Source organism: Microtus oregoni, unplaced genomic scaffold, assembly GCF_018167655.1.
Source record: "Microtus oregoni isolate MIOR12 unplaced genomic scaffold, Mior012 000074F_ref0000038, whole genome shotgun sequence".
In the NCBI taxonomy this organism is placed as follows: domain Eukaryota; kingdom Metazoa; phylum Chordata; class Mammalia; order Rodentia; family Cricetidae; genus Microtus; species Microtus oregoni.
In genome coordinates this window covers 2055288-2068296 of record NW_024544004.1, presented here as the reverse complement: position 1 = coordinate 2068296, position 13009 = coordinate 2055288, and the positions used below count along the sequence as shown (strand labels likewise).

The 13009-nt window shown below is 44.2% G+C and overlaps 1 protein-coding gene across 1 annotated transcript in view; it reads left to right on the top strand.

The window, feature by feature from the left end:
• The window catches only part of LOC121441312 (SH3 domain-containing kinase-binding protein 1-like), a 167395-nt gene extending 154708 nt beyond the window's left edge, over nt 1–12687 (top strand). Inside the window, exons 14-18 of the mRNA XM_041642448.1 lie at nt 191–300; nt 3806–3934; nt 7946–8214; nt 10782–10845; nt 11882–12687. Coding sequence (XP_041498382.1) covers nt 191–300; nt 3806–3934; nt 7946–8214; nt 10782–10845; nt 11882–11923 — 614 coding nt within the window. The 3' untranslated portion in view covers nt 11924–12687. The remainder of the gene's footprint in view (nt 1–190; nt 301–3805; nt 3935–7945; nt 8215–10781; nt 10846–11881) is intronic.
• Nucleotides 12688–13009: the final 322 nt, after the last annotated feature.

The window sequence follows — 13009 nt, the reverse complement described above, 5'->3', positions numbered from 1 at the left end:
GCATGCTAAGCTTGCTAAGCTAGGAGGAAATGGTTATTGCATTCCATTTGAGTCCTTTATTGAATGACCCTAGGGTATCAATGGTCTTTGTAAAAGATAAAACATAATCTAGAGTGACAGGGTGCTTATAACAAGGGCCCTTTCTCCTTCTTATTTTTATTCTTAAAAAACCTGTTTCATTTCGTTTTAGACCTAGAAGGTTTTGACTCTGTGGTATCATCTACTGAGAAACTCAGCCACCCAACCACAAGCAGACCAAAAGCTACGGGAAGGCGGCCTCCATCTCAGTCGCTCACATCTGTAAGTGTCTCTTTACTTCTCTACAGCTGAAAAGCAAAAAGGACTGGAGATTCTGGCTAAGGACTCTTCAAGAGATGCTGCCTTTTCTATACCCCAGAAGAAGGAAGGGGAGAAGGAGGCCGCCACATATACTGCCAACTAAAAATACTTGGAGAATCTTTTGAATCGAGCAGTATTGCTTTCTGTTTGCTCTTTGTGTTTCTGCCAGCAAGATGGCACTCCCTGTTTCCCACTTTGCTTCTGTCTCTCTTTAGACCAGTTCTTGTTTGAACCTAAAATGAAATTGGAAAGCAAAACAGAGAAATAGCCTATTTTGGCCTATTAAGAAGACAAAGCTTACTCAATAAATATTTGCCACGATGCAGTTGCAGCCAGTGGCCTGAATCTTCCCAAACCCCATCATCAGAAGGCCTCCAAAGAAACCCATACAGACCTCCAAGAGGTTGTATTTAAGCTTATGAAGTACACGGTCTATAGAAGAGACCAATGAGAACACTCAATGATAACCCAAAGATGGTTGCTTTTGTCTGGGCAATTTTAAATAACTTTTTAATTATAAACCTACTACATTCATTGTTGTGCCAAATTTGAGCAACATGACACATAAGGAAGAAAGTACCAAGTCCTGCCATAAGAGCAAAGAACTGCTATAGCCTCTTGTTGTATATAGCCTTAGATTTTTTGAAAACTTTCAATTTTTTTTTGTTCAAAACTGGGATCATGTAATATAGGCTGTTTTCATTTTACTTCCACCCCTAAACTTAAACTGCACACCATTCCCTCCAATCATTACCATTTCTTCCAGAAGGACAAATTTAATGACTGCCTACTTTCTACAGTGTGAGCATATAAGAATTTATCTAGTGAGTGTACTATTTATTGCTGGATTTTGATGATGACTCCAAGTCTTTGTTATAAGCCATACTGACATGAATGTTGTTAGGTTTGGGTTTTCTGAATGTGGGGCATTGGGAAGTATGTTGCCTTGCTGTTGCCATTAGTTACAGACTCCTCAACCCTACCTCACCCCCCCACGCACACACACGAGGTCATTTCCCTTCCACAAGCAGCGTGTATGTGTTCATTTGTTTTGTCTACTGATTATCAGTCTGTCTGTCACATCGCCTTGTCCTTTGCAGTTCTAAAGCCTTATAACCTCCCTCCAGCTACACCAAGGAATTTAACCATTTGCAGGTTTCTCAGGATTTTTCTCTTTTCGCCTCCTCATCAATCTCGCCTGTGTTCATATCATTTAGAGGAAAAGAGAATGCCACTTCCTTCGAGCCTTTTCTCGCATTATCTACTGAGTCTGGAAGTATGGCTTGAATTGTCCTGTCTTTTCTGCCCTATATGAATCACACATAACTTTGTGTTGATACATTTTTTGAGATAAAGACTTAAAGAAGTGGCTTCCTTTACACTCTTTTAGAATTCTCTGGCAAGCTGCCTTCTTTCCTTTCTCCTGTCCTCATTCTACAAGCCCAACATGCACATATACACCCAACCTATCTGATTGCTTCTTGCCATGTTTGCATTCCAATTTCCCAAGCCTACCACTTCTGTCTTCTCTTTAAATCCTTCATCATTTTTGTTTTCCTTCCAAGTTTTAGTAAACCTTTAAGGTATAAAGAGCTTTGTGTCTCTCCAGGATTAAATATTAAGTGGTTCAAATGATTCCCCCTTAGCTCATAAATCCCATGTTGAGAAGTTTGGGTATTATTTTTGAGACCAAGTAGTGGTACCTCATCATCACCCAGATTTTAGGCTACACACAGTTGTTTATTTCTTGGTCGACATATATTCAGAGACATATATCTCCTGTGGACAGGACACTGTGTCAGATACCAAGGATCTAGATGGTAATGAGAAGTACACGGTCACTGCCTTTAAGAAGGCTTACTTTGGTGACTCTACATCTGGCATCTTATCAAAAGTGATTTTATTTGGATGTAAAACAGAATACCTTGGTGCTTTAATGATATATAGTGAGCCGATTCTTTCCATTCATTCTTATTCGTACCCATTTGGGTGGGCACATTAAATTCTTGCTCACTCTTGAAATTAGCACCTGTGGGGTTTTCATAGCAAATGGGATTAGTGGATAAGGACATAGTCCTCAAAGGCCAGTGCGGGAATAACTGAAGAAACACTAGTTATGGTTCCCCGGCCTGGGGCAGTTTCCTTCTAATAGGAGCTCAGGCAATATGAGTTATGTAAAAGGAGGCTTTTTAAATAAAATCTTGAAAAGATCCATATATCACACAGTGGTTGAGTAGGTAAGCCTGGATTACTAAGAAAGCTTGGTGTGGGGGGTGCATATTTTAGGTAATTGGATTTTCAGATTAAATGAAGATTAACAAATAAGACCTCTAGAAGCCAAACCTTGGCTGAAAAATACCCCTAAATATTTTAAGTTTCTGCCTTGGTAAACAGGATTAAAGGAAGGAAAAGTATTTGTGAGCATAATTTTTTCCATTTTTTTCAAATGGTAATTCTAAAAAGAACCATTTATCTACCCCAGGTTAGAAAGCAAGGAGTGAAAATGAAGCTGAATTTGAGCTTGCTCCAACATATTTCTAGAAGACTCTTCATTTAAAAAAGAATCCTTGCACCAGGGACTCTTTATTTCATTTGTTTTCTTCTAAACTTGAGACATTCTAGCTAAGGCATTCCTTGTGAACTAGAGAATTCTAGTGACTTGCTCCCCACTCTTATCTTTTGGGCGTTCACAGTGATTTTACAGTGAGGCAGAAAGGGCAGAGGTGTCGAACTGTATTTTACCCATTGATGTTGCCGTTCTGTATAAACCTTAGCAAATACACTCCAGAATGGTGCTTACTGTTCATAGTAACGAGGGCAGGAATTAGTAGCAGATACCAAAGGAAAGGTGAGCTTATGCAAGTGGACAGGGCTATGCTGTGGGGCTATGTAAATGCCCATTACTCTTGGTCCCTTGTCTCTAGAAATGCCCTCCTCTCAAATGGATCTTTGAAGGCTCTTCCGTCTACAGCAGATGTAGTAATTCTAGAGTCAAGGAATTGGGTGCAAAGACGGATGAAGGAGAGGAGGATATGAGGTGGTTTCCTATCGACTGTGGGTCATTTTCTCCCACACTGCTAGCCCCAAAAGGGCTGGGACCACATATGGCATATGGTCATTGAGCCTGCAGTAGCAGCTCAGTGTAAGGCACACAGTAAGAAATGTTTGGAGAAAAGAGATACTTGGAAAGGCTGTACAACAGATGCTTACATGGTTGAAATGATTGATGGGCATCAGGGGCAGCTCCCAGTTTAGCTTCTTGGGGCTTGGTCCAAGTCCTGCTGCTAGGGAGCCATACGGTTATCTGTTGTAAGAAGATAAGAGCATCCTTTCCGCTTCACAGTGTTATGGAGACGGATCAAATAGAAGTGCTGATTGCTTTGGAAAGCAAACAGCATCACATTAACAAAGCTGTGTCAGCTAAGGTATGATTCTGACGAAGGCATTTTCTTTTGGCTTTATCCAGTCCTCCCTTTCAAGCCCCGATATCTTTGACTCCCCAAGTCCCGAAGAAGATAAAGAGGAACACATTTCGCTTGCGCACAGAGGACTAGACGTGTCGAGGAAGACTTCCAAGACTGTTACCATATCCCAAGTGAGTGAGCGGCCAGGGTGAGGTGTCCCTGCCCTTCCATGCATGTACTAACAATGGGTTAGAAACCAAGCAAGATAGACAAACAGACAGTGGGGATGGATGTTTGCCATTCTTTAGTGGTAATGATTACTGCAGTCATCAGAATCCCTTAGATGTGTTATAGAGTCCCTGAGCTGTGCATACAAGTGTTTGTTTTGCAGTTTCTCTTGTAGTCCACACTCTTCACAGTGCCACATGTACATCTGCCCTCAGACACTTCTGCCACCTGATCAACTTCAACAGCTGGGGAACACCTCGACAGACTTTATTAAATGCTGTGCTCTCTGCTCACAGACCTTCTCTTTTATATTCAAAACTGGCAAAAATATTATTGGAAGATTTATTTTTAATTTTATACTTACATGGTCTCTTAAAGAAAAGTTGTCTGGGATTCATGGTCTAAAGTAAATTTATAATCTAAAGCATTTTAATTTTACTCCATGCCCAGAGAATGGTAAAGCTGATTTGAGTAATTTGATATAAGAAACAAAGAAAACATTGTTATGCTGGTTACCAGCCATAGTCCCACCTGCTGGGGAGGTGAGGTAGGAACAATGACTTGACGGGCAGGGAGTTTGAGACCAGCCTGGATAGCATAGTGAACACTCCCCTTCTCAAGAAAGAGAGCCATACACACACAGGGATGGGGGGGGGGCAAAGATAAAGACCAATGGAGAAGAAAGTGTAACTCAGTGGAAGAGCACTTGCCTGGCATGTGTCAGATCCTGGGTAAGATTCCCGCTACAAAAAGGACATCATTTAGCTACTGAATGCAGCTTTGGTGAGTAAACATCGTATACACGTTCAGATCTCCCTACAAATAAATGGAGACTTTAAAACCACATCTTCTTGTATTTTAAAAAAAAGCCTCAAGTAAGATTGTTTTCTTGGAACATTAGCAACATTTTAATGTCTAGAAGCACAAAACCGTAGTTATTTGAAGCAGGCGTTAGCACAAACAAATCAAAGATTGGAACAGATTCTCCTCCTCATAAATTCGAGAGTTTGCAGTACGGACTTTTCTTGAAATCTGATACAGTAAGCAAAATGTGATCCTATAAAGCAGATCAATTTTAATAACCCACAAAGCCAAGGTATTCTTCCTTTTCAGAGGATTCTATTTACTGAAATTGGATTTAAACTAGTTTTGTTGTTGTTTAGGTGGGGTTTTTGTTTTTTTTTTTTTTGTTTGTTTGTTTTTTTTTTTTTTTTGGTGTCTGTAGGCATAACTTCAGTTTCCTGGTCTCGGTCATCCTAGGGATGTCTCTACAGTGACACCTACTGGCGAATAGTGGCTTTTCATGTTTCTGGTCTGCACAGCTCTATCCCATTAGCCTATTTCAGTTCCCTGGAGTTGTCAGGTTGGATATTTCACTTCTTCAGGAAATTCCACTTGAACTAATTTGATCAAGGAGTGTGATGACCTAGACCATGTGAGGGACTAAAACCCTATTTGTTAGCTGCAGTGAACTGGTCTGAAAGCTCATCAGACAGAAAACAGCAAAAGAACTATTCATCTTGGAAGTATCTGGAAGCCAGTTATGGGCACTGGTGGGTCTTGAGAGAGAGGTAAGAGAGGATGGGAAATGGAAGAAGTCATGAAGCCTTGGATATATAATATAAAATAATATAATAACAAAGAAAACAAGAGAAGAGCACAGATCTTCAGACTCCATCAGCCATAGACACTGTGCCCGGCTGAGGATCTAACTGGTAAAGGGGAGTTGAATTCCAGCTCTGATGATTATTAGATTAGCTTTCCCTATAAGCCTCAGTTTCCTGCTTGGTGCAATGCATGTGAAAGATGATCACTGTTTACATTATAGAGCTAGTGTCCAGGGTGCAATCAGAGTTTTGTAAATGTCGGTTCCTCTTGCCTCATACTATGACTCCTCCTAACAACAGAGCCCCGGCTGGCGGAGTGCTCTCCCTGGCAGCAGAGAGTGCTTTTCCTCAATGGTAACTTGGCAGAGAAAAGGCGAACAGAGAGACTGGGAACGATGGCCCATCTGCTTTTGGCACACTCTGCCCAGTCTCTGCCTCTAGCACAGCCTGAATCCAGACTCTACCTCCTTGCTGCTGCCGTGGCAGCTGAACCCCTCCTTGGCACCTTCCCTGGGATGGCCGGCTGAGCGCCTGCTGCTGGAGGAAATCCCATGGTTGCTGTGCCGAGCTTCACCACCAGACCTGGCTTCCCTATCACTCATCTTCTCTGCTCCCAAAATCCTATCCCACTACTTTGCCCCCCCCATCAGTGTACCTGCTCACTAGCCCTTGCCAGTGCTTCCCCTCTGCGCCTGCCAGGCACTTGTACTTCCTCTCATCCAAGACTGATGCACAGCCTGTGTCCTCTGGACACCTCGCCATCAGGCCTTTCCCGCCTTTCCATCTTCAGCCTGTCTGTCCATAGGCTTCTCCCCTAATATCTCATGCAGCTCAGGGTCTCACTCATCTGTGAAAGCAAATAAAACCTTCCTTCTAGTCTATCTCCCGAGGAAGCTTCTGCCTGAGTTCACACCCCCTCTCCTCCCTCTTCCTTCCTCAGACAAGTTTGTGGAAAGGATCTTCATTTTTGTCAGCCATATTGCTCAGTGCCCATTCATTAGCTGGTCTCTCACCACTGGGTCTCTGTCTCCATCCTTGTACTACCAAGTGGGTTCCATTTTCCTCTCAACCCCAGTGACACACTTATCCAACCTTTATTTTCCTCTAGGGACCGCCCCTAAGCCAAGGCCTTCTGCTGGCCTTTCTTCATTCCCTCTCTTACAATTTCCCAATTGTCAAGAGCTCTCTCTTCCTTCTCTCCTTGCTTCATTTTAGAATTCCCCAGCTTCCACCATTGGGCATCTTCTCATCTCTCTTGTATAGACACCCATGACTTCCTCTCCCTTGGCCCAGCTTATTATTTTAGTTGCTTGCTCTGGCCACTGGGCATACCCTGTCAGTTAGCCCTCTGGTTTCTAAAAGTCAAAACCTAAAATGATTATCTGGGCCTTCCTCCATGAAAGGTACAGCCACCTGTTCCTTCCCTCTCCATCTATGGCCCTGTGATTCTTTACCCTCTAGTCAATGTCGGTCATCATCTCTCTGACAATGGAAAGCTGGGCTGAGGGCAGAGACTCCATTTACCCAGTCCCCACTCCAGTACCAGGAGTGATGCCCATGACCTTTGTTAGATGTGCCTACCTTACCCACATCTCTCAAAATAGGCTTCATTCTAGGTCATCACCTAATCATACTCACCGTTTCTAGCTTGCATGGTGCCAGAGTCTCGGCAGATCTGTCTGGTGCCAGGCTTGTCAACTCTCAGGCCTTTCTATCCCCCACAGCACCCATGAGGTATGCAGGGTATGCGGCCATTTGAACCATTCCCTTCTTGCCCTGCCGCCAGCATTACTGCTCCCTTTATCCGAGCCAGGATTCTCACTACTGTGTTTTGCTTCCTGGTCTTTAGGCCATTGTCTAGGACCTCCCCTCCTCCTATACCGTCTTTCTCCAGCAGCCTTCCCTCGACAAGATGAACTCTTAGCTGCTTGCTCCTTCCTTCCTGGAATGTGGCTACTTTGATGTGTTTCTGGGACTCTCTGTGCTTCCTCCCTCTTGTGCTGCAGTGTATTGCGTTGTCTGTCTGCCAGTGCCCCAGTACTTTCTAAGCTCCTAGAGGCCAGGAAAATGCCTTGCTTACTTCAGGCTTTGTAACAAGCCACTTTGTACGTCTCGGTGTATATGAAACCAATCTGGGACCATCTTGCCTAGAAAGATGGAATTTAAAGTACATGCAGGTAGCCCTTGGGCGGTGGTCTATCTGTACCAAGTTGGCCATTGATGGCTTGTGAGCGAAGGAATAAATGAGTAGTGTGTGGAGACAGGTGTGGGCTTGGGTGTTGAAGGTTGGTTTGAGTCGCCAGGACAGGGAGGCAGCCCCTGCACAGATCCCAAGCTCTGAAGTCTCTCCACCTTCCCTCTTCACAGGTGTCAGACAACAAGGCATCCCTGCCACCCAAGCCAGGGACCATGGCAGCTGGCAGCAGTGGGCCAGCCTCTCTCTCTTCAGTGGCATCCTCGCCCATGCCATCCTCTTTGGGAACAGCTGGACACAGAGCCAATTCTCCGTCTCTGTTCAGCACAGAAGGAAAACCAAAGATGGAGCCTGCAGCCAGCAGCCAGGCTGCTGTAGAGGAGCTTAGGACCCAAGTCCGGGAGCTGAGGAGCATCATTGAGAGCATGAAGGACCAGCAGAAGTGAGTGCCAGGGACCCCTTTGCAGCTCTTTCCAGGTGGCTTTCCACTGGCTCGCCATGGCCTACTTCTGAAAGCTTGGATCTCACTCTTCCCAGAGGGTGGGCGAGGCTGAACACTGATAGTGGCAGCGGAGCTGAAAGTGGGTATGGGCTGCTGGGAGTGGGTATAAACTGCAACAGGCCTATGATATATTTAATTATGTTATTTTTTAAAGAAATGTCCCACTTACTATGTGTCTGCCAAGTTTTCCTGAGGTTGGACTGGTGGTTTAGGGATTGTCGACTGCTTTCCTAGGCCCTAAGTGGTACCCATACCCATCTGGATATGTGTGTTTAAATAACTATGCTAATGAATCGTAACTAGTTTATGTCAGGTTATAACTAGCTGTAACCAGAGTGTTACCAGCAGTGCTAGGACATAGTCTCAAGTATGGGGGACCATCATGGTATTCATCAGGAGTTGAACAAATGTACTGTCACTGTGTTTGCTGCGATGTTTCTGAAGTTTTTGTCCCATTTCACAAATGTACACATCTAATACCTCAAAACAAAGGGAATACAGCGTTTAGAGCAGTCCAAAGAACAGAGTCCCAGCTTTACAGACTGAGTCGCTTCATTCAACTTTATTATTTTGAGTTGGAGAAGGCATTGGGCTGTAGGTCCTATGTTTGCCCTCTTTCAGACTTCAATATTGTTAATTCATGTATTTAAGGTCCAATTAGTGTATCTTAAGGTAAAGTCAATTTGTGGGATTTTGTGAGAATTAGTGAAAACATACCAGTGACCTATTATTAAGATAGTTTCTGTAGAAAATTGAAGTATATATGGAATGGTGAAAATATCTGCAATGGGCCTAGGGAGATGGCTCAGTAAGAAAGTCCTTACCACACAAACACGAAGACGTGAGTTCGGATCTCAAGCATGCATGTACAAAGCATCTGTAATCCCAACTCTGGGGAGGCAGAGACCAGAGGATCTTGGGTCTTACTAGCCAGTCAGTCTAGCTGAATCAGCAAGCTTTGAGTTCAGTGAGAGACCCTGCCTCAAGCAGTAAGGTAGAAAGAAATTTAGGGAGGTGTTACGGGAGGTCCTCCCACTCCTCCAGCCTATCGCCGCTGAGATACCAGCCCATTGGGGCGTGGTCTCTCTCCCTTTAAAAAAGCGGCCACTTCCCTCTCCTCTCTCTCTCTCTTCACTTCCTGCTCTGTCAGCCCTCTGCGCAACCCTTCCTGGCAGAGCAGGAAGTGAAGAGAGAGAGGAGAGGGAAGTGGCCGCTTTTTTAAAGGGAGAGAGACCACGCCCCAATGGGCTGGTATCTCAGCGGCTATAAGCTGGAGGAGTGGGAGGACCTCCCGTAACACCGAGGCACATGATATCATCAACCTTTGACCTCTCCACGCCCATGCGCACACAAGGACTTGCACATACACATGAACATGAAAAAACACGAACAAAAAGTGACTATAGTGAAAATTATTCTGTAAGTACCCAGTGGTTATAAAAGAGAAGTTAGAGGAAAGATGATGGACTACGAGCCTGGGTACTGGAGTCTAGTTATTGCGAAAATCAGGACACCACTTTGTGCCTGAGTTTCCCCATCTTCTCCTGTTGGGAGAAATTTCGCCTAAGGAATTGCTAAGGTCATCTCCAGACCTGACATTTGAAGGCTACATGTTTTGGTAACAGCAAACCTTTCTGTCTAAACGAAATCTTAAGAAGTAACAGTACAAAGAGAGAATGTTTGGGGGAGGTGAGCTGGTTCAGCCGGTAAAGGGGCTTGCCACCTTAGGTAGCTTTCTATTGCTGTGATAAAGACCCTGACAAGATCGAACTTAGGAGGAAAGGTTTATTTGGACTACAGGTTACAGTCTATCGTCATGGGAAGTCAAGGCAGGAAGTTGGAGTCAGGAACTAAGGCAGACACCATGGTGGTGGAGTGTTGCCTAAGAGCTTGCTCTCCATGACTTGCTTATCCCACCTTTTTTATGCAACCCAGGACTCACCTGACCAGGGGCAGCACCGTGCCCAGTGGGCTGGGCTCTCCCACATCAGCCATTAATCAGAAACACTCCACAGACTTGCCTAGAGGCCAATATAGTGGAGGCATTTTCTCGGTTGAAGTTCTTTCTTTGCAGATGACCCTGACTTGTGGCAAGCTTACAAAAACTTAACCAGCTCACCATCCAACAACGTAAGGCAGGGATGACCTGACTTCAGTCTCTGGAACCCACATAAAGCTGTAAAGAGAGAACCAACTCCACAAAAGTTGTTCTCTGACCTCTGCACAATGTAGAATGCATATGCCTGCTCCCATCACACACACACACACACACACTCTCTCTCTCTCTCTCTCTCTCTCTCTCTCTCTCACACACACACACACACACACACACTCACACACATGCACACACATACATACATCCTGGGGGGGATTAAAAAATAAATTATTTTTGGTCCATACTTTCTTTGCAAAAAGGTCAGATAGATTTCATAGTGATTACAGATTTTCTTATCTCTCATTGGGAAACTCTGGGCTTCGAGTTGATCCTATTTGCATTTGCTTTTCAGACATGAGATTAAGCAGTTACTGTCAGAGCTGGATGAAGAAAAGAAAATCCGGCTTCGGTTGCAGGTGAGTCCCTCAGCGCTCTGCTGTCCATGAAGCCTGAGCTCAGTTGGTAATGGAGCCAAACTTAGGGCTTCCGGTTGAAAGGAAATGATTGCCGTTGGGCATGGTGGCTCATACTTTTTAATTCCAGCACTGGGGAGGTTGAGGAAGGAGGCTCACAGGTTCCAGACAAGCCTGGGCTATATATAGTGTTAGCCCCATGGGCAGTCTGAGCTACCAAGTGAGATCCTGTCTGAAAGGGGAGGGGGGGTCGAAGAAAAAGAACGTGACTGACGCCCTGAGAATGTCAGAGTCATAGAGTCTTATATTCTATCTTTACCTGAGCTCCAAATGCTCTTGGGGAAGGAAGAGCTGAATCGACATACTTCTAATTGGGGATTCTAGTTTGGAATTTAAACATATCATCTGTAAAATATCCCCTCCAGTTTATAGGATAATATAGGATGCCTCATCATACTAAGTACCAGGGAACATGGTAGACCAGAGGCTCTGTTGTTATCTGGGGTCCATCTCCATATTAGCCTTTCACTTCAGCTCTTCTCCCCAGTGGCCTTGTTAGTCCTTCCATGGCATCTGAGCTCTGTCCCCCTCTCGCCACTGATCCAACCCTGTCCTGACAGCTGGTGGAGATCTTGTGGTGGAATCATGATGCCTAGAGAGGATAGGAAACGCTCCCCATCCTGTTGGGAGTGCTTCCACCTCCTTTTTAGGGTCACTCTCAGATGGTCTTGATGGCCTGCTCCGCCCTCTGGCCATGAATCCAGGGTCATTGCTGCTTTTGATCAGCTTTGGAGCCTAGGAACCCAGGAATGACTAGGCGCACTATTTGCCAGGGTACTGTGCGTGAGTGCCTGGTTTCAGATTTATATTGTTTCTGGCACTGTTATCAATACTTAACTCAGATGTCATTTTACCAGTTTCAGCCCTAAAATTGTCAGCTTGAGTCTTTTCTTTGCATTGATGAGGGTGATTATCTTTCAGCTTCTCTAGTGCAGCCGTTTCATGATGCCTGTGTTTGCTGCTTTCCCCCTCTTTATAGATGGAAGTGAATGACATAAAGAAAGCGCTTCAATCAAAGTGAACACTTGATAATTGAGATGTTACATTTTTCACCCTGAGTCCGAGACTCAAATTTTCTGCCCCAGCCAAAATCATCTTGTGCCAAAAGATTAAAGGTTTGCCTCAACATGTCCCTGTTTGAATGATTAGCACAAAAGTCTTGATAGCACAACACAAATTCCATCCAAGAGGAGACTCTTTCCCATGGTGTCGTCCTGGGTCTGGCAGTGGTTGTGATTCATAGCCAATTGTGCTAAAGGCTTTTCTACCTTGAGATCTCCTGAGAAATGAAAACTCAGGCAGTTTAGTCCAGAGTAGTACTATTTTGATGATATTTTCCATTAATAAAATGTAATTTCAGATTCTTCGTTTACAGGCTTTATAATTTTATGATTTTTTTTAAACCGTGTTTTGTCACAGATGCCCCTAGTGTTTGTGCTAACCTAGTCAAAAGCAGGTGTCTTGCTCACTTGCTGCAGGTGGAATGAACGCCACCTGGCTTTGTATTCCCCTTTAGGATTCTATTACATATGCAATTTGACGTCCAACCCTTCCCTTTCCCTGCCGGCCGACCCCCACCACTCGAAGAGAAATTTTAGCTTATATATGATGGTATATTTATAAAAAGAGAAAGAGAAAACCTGGTATTTGCAATGATCTGTGCCTTCTTTCTACCACCCTCTTGATTGGAGCTTTTGTGATGCAGCTACCATGATTCCAAATAGACCAAAAAAAAAAAAAAAAAAAAGATCAGCTACTTATTCTTGTCCACTAGAGGCCGCTGTCTTCGCAGCTTCTCTCACCATAGCCAAAGGTCCTAGGAGGAGACAGCTGGCAAGTCTGGCCTGCTCTTTGGTACCAGCTGTGACTTTTCAGTTTCGCCCACTTTGAGTTTGTTCATGAAACTAGAAATGTCATTCCAGCTTGATTGTTTTATCATCAGCCAAGTTAAACCCCTGCTTCCTGCCTTTTACACCTATTGCGTGAACAGAATATGCATTATTAAAGCAAAAATAAATAAAAATAAAATGCAAATAAAAATGGGGGGGGAGTTGGATTATTTCCTGCACTGGGTTATGCGTGTGTGTGTGTGTGTTATTGTTTAAAC